At 52.9% G+C, this 8384-nt stretch overlaps 1 protein-coding gene across 1 annotated transcript in view; it reads left to right on the top strand.

Annotated features, from left to right (window-relative positions):
- The window catches only part of PADI6 (peptidyl arginine deiminase 6), a 24285-nt gene that overhangs the window by 15137 nt on the left and 764 nt on the right, over window positions 1-8384 (top strand). The window contains exons 10-16 of the mRNA XM_012801513.2: window positions 1456-1567; window positions 2844-2951; window positions 3154-3311; window positions 3812-3968; window positions 4083-4206; window positions 5288-5358; window positions 6953-7114. Coding sequence (XP_012656967.2) covers window positions 1456-1567; window positions 2844-2951; window positions 3154-3311; window positions 3812-3968; window positions 4083-4206; window positions 5288-5358; window positions 6953-7114 — 892 coding nt within the window. The remainder of the gene's footprint in view (window positions 1-1455; window positions 1568-2843; window positions 2952-3153; window positions 3312-3811; window positions 3969-4082; window positions 4207-5287; window positions 5359-6952; window positions 7115-8384) is intronic.

Genomic DNA, 8384 nt, shown 5'->3' with positions numbered 1-8384 from the left:
AAAAAAAAAAAAAAAAAAAGCCAGCATGTTAGGATGATGTCCTGGACCCAGTCACAAGTGGTAAAAACCTACCTTTCCTCCAGCCCCAGCAAGGTACAGACAGGTCCCTGTGGGAGGGCCATTGAAGAGTGAGGTCCTAGAGACCTCAGAGGAATGTGCGATTTCAGGATGAGAAGGTCAAATCTCAGGGAAGAGCTAATAGGATTTTACTGACAGATATAAAAACCAGATCTGGTAAGTGTATCTGAAAACAGGTTGCTGTCCCAGAAGAAGGCAGACACTTGTTCTTCAAAGAAACCTGAGTCATCCATATTCAGTTATGGCCTGATACAGCTTAGCCATAACCTGCAAGTCTGGGCTATACACCCTTTCCCCAGTAAACGTCCTTAGCCCGTGACCTTGTCAGGATGGCTGGGTCCCCTTAGCTTGTCTGCACAGACCCAAGAAATAGATTCTTTTGGCCAGTAGCATAGGATGCTATGAACAATACAGGTAGTTATTCTGCTGCTGACAGAATAGCATTGTGAGCTTTGGGGCTAGATCTGAACTAAAATGCCAATTTTGACTTTTTCCAATAGTATGACCTTGTGTGTGTGTTTTGAGACAGTCTCACTATGGTAGAGTGCCGTGGTCTCACAGCAACCTCAAACTCTTGGACTTAAGCGATTCTCTTGCATCAGCCTCCCGAGTAGCTGGGACTACAGGCACCCGCCACAATGCCTGACTATTTTTTGGTTGCAGTTGTTGTTTAGCAGGCCCAGGCTGGGTTTGAACCCGCCATTCTCAGTGCATGTAGCTGGCACTGTAACCACTGTGCTATGGGTGCTGAGCCAGTATGACCTTGTTGATTCAACTCTTAAGACCACCCATCTTATAAACAGATCCTTAACACCAGCCTCAAATGTCCCTTTGTCTTTAAGGAAGGGATGGCCCTTGTGATCCATCAGCCCAAGGTCTCAGAGTTTAAGACTGAACCCATGACACACATAGGAATGTGACAACCCTGTTGGCCATCTCAAGATAGAACCCAATTTTTTGGCTTGGGGGGGGGTGTGTGTGTGTAGTAAATGGAGACCCATTGAAAGAAGAATCAGCCTATGCCTGTGGGTGAGCTGAGGGGGGAGTTCCCACGTTGCCTGGGGTGAGGGTAAAAGGGACCATGTGGAATGTGACTAAAAGGTAGAACAAGACAAGGCCACCAGGGTAGGAGCTGACGTGGCACTTTGGCCCTGGCTGTGTCACAGGCTAAGCTGAGTCATGCCTGGTAGACCAGGTGGGCTCCGGGAGCAGTGGGGGCGGGGGGTGGGGGGCAGGCAGCTGCCCTGTCTACCTTACAGGCAGAGGTGGGATTTCTCCTGGTTGGAAGGAGGCATTCTCCTTCCCAGAGCAGGGAGATCATGACCAGTGCAGGGAACCTTGAGGGCCTTCCTAGAACTGGCTTCTCTTCCTCGGCAGAGAGCTGCAGCTCCAAGGTTTTGTGGACACAGTGGTGGAGCTGAGCGAGAGGAGTAACTTCCAGATGGCATCTGTCTACGAGGACCCCAACCGCCTGGGCAAGTGGCTCCAGGTAACACCCTACCTGGGAAAACTCAGTGTGGGATGGGGGAGAAGGAAGGTGTGTACCAGCTAGGAGGGACTCCATGGGCTGCCACTAACCTTCCTGGCAATCCTAAGCCTTAGTAGAGGTGTCTGTGTTCTTAGGACTCCTGGGGATGACTTGCCCGAGTCACAGCCACTGAGGGATAGAGCTTGGGGTCCAACCTTCTTCCCATTCCAGAATGCACACATGTTCAAGACCACAGGACCCCTAACCCCCAAGCACCCAGAAGGGTCAGGGCTGGGCCACCACCCCAGGGTCCCACCTGACTCTGACACGGCACTGAGCTTAGAGCCCAAGTTGGCTTTTGGTTCTGGTGCTCCATCCTACTCCACAAATATGCCAGCGCTTACCATGTGCTGGGAGCACCCACCATCCTGAGCACCAGAGATGACAGAATATTATAGGGGCAGCCTTGCTTCAACAACAATAGAGCTAAGTGCGTGAAAGGAAGCAAGCAAGATGGTGCAGTGAGTTCCCAGGCCAAACTAGGCAGTTCGAATAGTGAGAAACATCTTTACATGGAACTTAAGGAAACAAGGAGCTGGCCATGTGGAGGTGGAGGAGGGGGGATTAGAAGTAGGACTTCCCCCGACCCCCAACTCAGGCACAGACAGCTGATGTGAAGACCAGCATGGGGTGTGCTCGGAGGACTTGAACAGAAGGGCTGGTGATCCCAGTGAACAAAGGTAGCGTAGCTGTTGCCCACCTCTGACGTCTTGGGCACCCCTTAAGCCATAAGGTAAAGACTAGAAACTTACCCAGGGCAGGGTGGGATGGTGAGAAAGCATACGTCAAGGGAATGAGAGCTCATGATTGGGGGTTTTCAAAAGACTCTCTTGGGGTGAGATGTAGGAATCAGATCTCAGGATGGGGCGAGTGTAGAACAAACTGGAAGGCATCGTGCAGTGTAGGGAAGCCAGCATGGTGGCTTCCTGGGTGGTACCGGAGGTGAGTTGATTCTCAATGCATTTAAGACAAGGCTAATGAGACTTGTTAAAGGATAGGGAGCAGAGGAAAAGGGAGAATCTGAATGACTCAAGTCCTAAACCTGAAGACTAGGAGAAAGGGGTCAGAATTCCCTTAAGAGGTGACATCTCAGTAGGGTTGAAGACTGGGAGTTGTATCCTCTCTAGAGGTGGCCTAGGTCCAGGGAACTGTGGCTGCCAAGCCAGACACAGGAGAGCAGTGGTGGGTGGCGGGCTAGGGAGAAGCAACTTCCCAATTCGTATTCTGTCTCCTCCAGAATGAAATGGCCTTCTGCTATACCCAGGCTCCCCACAAGACCACGTCCTTGGTTCTTGACACCCCTCGGGCCACCGATCTTGAAGATTTCCCCATGAAATACTCACTGGTATGGAGCTTGGTTTGGCTGATCTCAACCTGGTCCCATCACTCAAGCCTGGTACCTTTCTGGACATGACACCAAAAGAGAGGTCCAGATGGCCTCGGAGGGGAGGGATATGGATGTCTACCTGAGATTCTGGATTAGGGATAAGACTGGGGCTCAAGGCCTTTCCTTTTGAAGCCCCCACTCTGGCTGACTCTCCTTCCAGAGCCCTGGTGTTGGCTACGTGATCCCGTATTATACCCAGGACCAGAGGGTGGCCAGCATGGATTCCATTGGGAACCTGACAGTGTCTCCGCCTGTCAAGGTCCAAGGGAAAGAATACCCCCTAGGCAGGATCCTCATTGGTGGCAGCTTTTACCCCAGGTGAGCCAAGAGACCAGATGGTGGTCAGATGTCTTTAAAATCAAAGGGATGCTGGTAACTTAACCTGGTTCCACCTGTTCTCAGGACTTCAGCAGGCCATGCACTCTGGGCCACTTCTTAAATTGTGATGAGGATACTTGATTCATGTAGGAGACAAAGCAGTTTGCTTTTTCTACCTTTGATTCTTGGCCTCTAATTGAAATAAGTGAGATTGAGCTGCCTGTTGGCCCAACAGGATGTTATTTCCACAAAACATGTGCTTGGACTTTATGATCGTAGATCTGAACAAGACTGCATCCAGGGTTCAGTCTACCTAGTATCACTTGGCTCTATCCTGAGTGAGTTCAGAGGGAGGGATCCTACCCTCCATGGACTGGTCAATTCTACCCAGCCATCAGAGGGGGGCCAGCTACCTGGAAGGAGCCTGACACTTGCCAAGTGGCAGGTGCCCAATCTGGGCCACATCGGCTTAAGGGCTGTTCTCTTCATCTTCCTTCCAGCGAGGAGGGCCGGGCCATGAGTAACACCCTCCGAGACTTCCTCTGTGCCCAGCAGGTGCAGGCTCCAGTGGAGCTCTACTCAGACTGGCTAATGAGCGGCCACATGGATGAGTTCATGTGTTTTGTCCCCACAGACGACAAGAGTGAAGGCAGAAAGGTGTGTGGTGGGGGCTGGAGAAGGCACACCTGACCACATCCCCTACCCCATCTATTGGGGACCCTTGGCAGCTCCTTAGGAAGAAGCTAGCCTGTGACCCCAGTCTCTTTCCAGGGCTTCCAGCTGCTCCTGGCCAGCCCCAGGGCCTGCTATAAACTCTTCCAAGAGAAGCAGAGGCAAGGCTACGGCAACGCGCTGCTGTTTAACGAGGTCAGACAGGATCAGCTCCTTTCTAACGGTAAGGGAGCCCCAGGGTAGGCCGGGGCTGGGTCCCTGCTTCCCCAGGGGCTCTTTCCAGGCAGCGTTTTCTACTATTGCTCTTGGTAGAAAGGATCTCAGGGAGATACCGTGTGGTAGTGCCAGCGGCTTTTGTATCTTTTATTTCTGGGCTATTCTGGGTACGAGGACAACACAGGCAGACTAGATGCTCTGGGACAGCTGAGAGGCTGCCAGAACCTTTCTGTAAGAGACCAATTCAGCACATGGATGGCCTCAGGTGGGGGCAAAACTGATGCCAACAATGCCATTGTCTGGCCTTATCCAGGGGGTGTTGGGTCGGATACCTGGGCACTGGGCACCCCTAAGGAGACGCAGGCAGACCAGCAGAGGTGGTGTGGCTGCAGTCATGGCCCTTTTGACCTAAATGCCATGAGAACACAAAGGGACTCTTCCTCAGATGGCCCAGGGTGTTAGGAAGTTCTCAACACCCAAAGCGTGGTCTGAGGGCCAACAGTCTCCAGGCCAACTGGGAGCTCTCCATTCTCTTCAGACCCTCAGGGTGGGGCCCAGGAGATTCCTGGTCCCAGAAGCACTGTGTGGAAGGTGACATGCATGAGCATGTACCCCGTGCCAAAGAAGGTCACCTCAGAGCTGATGGCTAAATTGGGCATCCTTGTCCCACAGATCAGGCAACTAAGAACAAAGTTAGTGTGACCTGGTCAAGGTCACAGGCAGAAAGTAGCTAGACTACACAGACTCTACCGTGCTGAGAGTTAAACAGGGGCCGAAGTTGTCACACTGATGTGCTCTAGGCACCTCTCAGAGCCTAGCATAGCCTACTGCCCCCACCCCCCACCCCAAGGATAGAGTGGCAGGTGGTAATAAGAGTCCTACTGGGGTTTTCTAGTTCAGATCCTAGTCAGTCCTCAGATGTTATACTGAGCAGGGAAGAGGTAGGTGTCTCTGGAGTGAGGCTACTCAGCAGTCACTGGCCTAAGAAGATACCCAGTTGACCGTGCCAGGGCTGGGTCTGCCCGACCTCTGGACAGCAGCACCTGCTTCCTCCCCTGAAGCTTGCCCGCCCTCTCTTTTTCCCACAGGAAGGGAATTCAAGACTATCGATCAACTGCTTGCTGATGAAAATCTGAGAAAGCAGAATGAATACGTGGAGGTAGGGCTGAGACTGCGCAAGACCCATGGAAGGGTCCCCACTGTTCCTAGTTAGGGCTGGGGCCAGGGGCAGCGGCCCTCTGCTCTAGGTCCTGCCACAGGCCCAGATGAAGGGCTAGGGGCCAGCTGGATTCCAGCTTGGGGAAACAGAGGGACAAGGAGTTTAAGTTTCTGGCAGAGATTCCAGAGGCTCAGCAGTTTCAGATACGCTTAGAATGAGTTCCTGTTGTGACACCCCCCCTGGTGCTCTCTCCAAGTAGAAAGGCCCTGACAACCTAGACAGCTTCCTAACAGAGCACCTACCGTGGCCTGAGCATGGCACAAGATACTTTACTAAAATCCTGGAGGCAGACAGAGAACATAAAACCCGGCTTATACGTGAGGGTCATGAGGCTCGGAGTACAGCCACTAGCTTGGCCCATTGGTTGGAACTGAATCTGGACCCAAGCGTGACTCCTAAGTTCATGCTTTGCCTACTGCTCATGCTGCTCAACTGTCCAGTGTCTACTCCATGTGGGACAGTGACAGAGCTCAGCAGCCTCCTTGAAGAGGACTGTCCCCATTCCTGAGAAGCTGAGGATCAGACTCAGCCCAGGGCCTTCTCAGTGCACCTGAGATGAAGTGGCCCATGACGGCTCGGCACCTATGGCTCAAGTGGCTAAGGCGCCAGCCACATACACCTAAGGTGGCAGGTTCGAATCCAGCCCAGACCCACCAAACAACAATGACGGCTGCAACCAAAAAATAGCCAGGTGTTGTGGCGGGTGCCTGTAGTCCCAGCTACTTGGAAGTCTTGGGCAGGAGACTCGCTTGAGCCCAGGAGTTGGAGGTTGCTGTGAGCTGTGATGCCACAGCACTCTACCTAGGGGGATAGCTTGAGGCTGTCTCAAAAAAAAAAAAAAAAGTGACCCATGGTAGCAGCCATGATGGTATTCAGGGTCACTGGGCCTTTGGAGACCTCTTAGAGTATGAATCATGGGCTGTGAGAAGCAGAGTCCCCAGAATTGAAGTCATCTGACTGTAGAAGGGGAAACTAAAGCCCAGAGAAGGACAATTCCTTGCTCAAGTTTGCATGGTCAGAGCAAAACTGCTTTGCTCACTGGGTCCTTATGATTCCCAGCCAAGGAGTGTTCTGTGCCACACTGTACTGGCACCCTGACCTTAGCAAGAACAGGGAAGGACACTGGCTGGACATGGAGCCGAGACAGCCTCTGAGCCCATGGGAATGGGCAGCCTAGGTGTAGTGAGCACAAGTCTGGTACCATCAAGATGTTTGGCTCAGCAGGTTGGGGCAGGAAAATGGCCTTGCTCAGGACTACTGGCCACCCCAACACGGACTAGCTGTGGGATCCCAGTCTCAAGACCTTGGTGGCCGGCCCTGCTTCCTCCTGTGAGGCTGCCTCTGGTGTCAGGAGGCTGGCCTGGCCTTTGAGGCTCCAGGCCCACAGGGCGAGTGGAGAGTTGGTGGCTACTTCAGGTCATGCCCATCGGTGTTGGGGGAAGGGAGACTCTCAAGCCCCCAAAGGGGGAAGGGAGCCTCTCTATTGCTGAGGAGCCACTACTCCCCTGGCCCCTTCCTCCCCCCCCCACCCCAGAAGTGTATTCAACTGAACCGTGACATCCTGAAGACAGAGCTGGGCCTGGTGGAAAAGGACATCATCGACATACCCCAGCTCTTCTGCCTGGCGCAGCTGGCCAATGTCCCCCCAGAGCAGCAGATTCGGAAGCACTTTGCAAAGCCGTACTTCCCTGACCTGGTGAGGGGTGTGGGCTGGGCTTCCTGGGTGGGAGCGGGTCTGTTCTGCCACCACCGGCTGGCATATTCTCATCCATGGTCCTGGACTACAGAAATGGGGGAACAGCAGACAGGCCTTTTTCTCCTCCCTCAGCTAGAAGACCCCACAAGGAAGGAGGTATATTGCCCCTAAAGGCTGCGAGACCCACTAAGCAGTGACCATGGGCCAGGGATTGGTCCACAACCTTCAGAGGCCTCAGGAAGCTAAGCCCCACTCAGAAGGGCCAGATGAGCTCCACTTTTCCACTGATGGCAGCGCGACCCTGGACAAGTTCCCTAAGGGCAAGGGCAGGGCCTTGTGTCCACTGTCCCCAGAGTCCAGAGCAGCAGCTTCCAAGTACATAGGTAGCTTGAGTGTGTAAAGTGACATTTCTGCTAAACTGGAAGTTGGCGAGTCGGGGTATAAGTACAAGGAGTCCTGGTTGTGCCAAGCCCACAGCTCAGGTCTGAACTCTCTCATGTGACAACCATGAGCTGTCACATGGGTGCTTACACTGAATTCTGCATCCCAAGGCCTCAATTCTTTAACACTTGCTGGTCACCTCTCTCGGGCCCTACAGACACAGGCCTTGAACGTACCAGTGGATCTGGGTATCTTCTAGCTTTATCAGATCAGTGTGAGAAGTGGTGAGAAGTTTCTCTGAAGAGTTAAAGATAGCTAGAAGTCAGCTGGCAAAGCTGGGTATGGAGAGCACCCCAGTAGAGGTAGTGGGAACGTGGCACATCCGAGGGGCCAAAGGCCAGGCTGGTCACAGTGGCTCACACCTATAATCCTAGCACTCTGGAAGGCTGAGGCAGGATGGTCGCTTGAGCTCAGGAGTTTGCTAGGCTGACACCATGTTACTCAGGGCAACAGAGTGAGATTCTGGCATTTATAGTCTTTATTCTCTATCAAAAGAAGAAAAAAAATACAGTGGAAGAAACTGAGGCAGCTGACAGCCAGTCCTTGAGCAGGCAGGATTTGAGTTTTGCTGTTAGGAACCATGTTGGAGGGTTGAGTGCAGTGGCTCACATGTGTAAGCCTAGCACTTTGGGAAGCTGAGGCCTGTGGATTGCCTGAGCTAAGAGTGAGACAAACCCCGGCCCCGCCGCTCCCATCTCTCAAAATAGCTGGGCATTGGAGCTGGCATCTGTAGTCCTACCTACTTGGGAAGCTGAGGCAAGAGGATTGCTTGAACCCAAGAGTTTGAGGTTGCTGTGAGTTATAAGTTGAGACTATCTTTTTTTTTTTT

Source organism: Otolemur garnettii, unplaced genomic scaffold (genome assembly GCF_000181295.1).
Source record: "Otolemur garnettii isolate 467f Iridium unplaced genomic scaffold, OtoGar3 scaffold00009, whole genome shotgun sequence".
Classification (NCBI taxonomy): Eukaryota; Metazoa; Chordata; class Mammalia; order Primates; family Galagidae; genus Otolemur; species Otolemur garnettii.
Note: the sequence above shows the minus strand (reverse complement) of the source record. Positions and strands in the feature narration are given on the sequence as shown.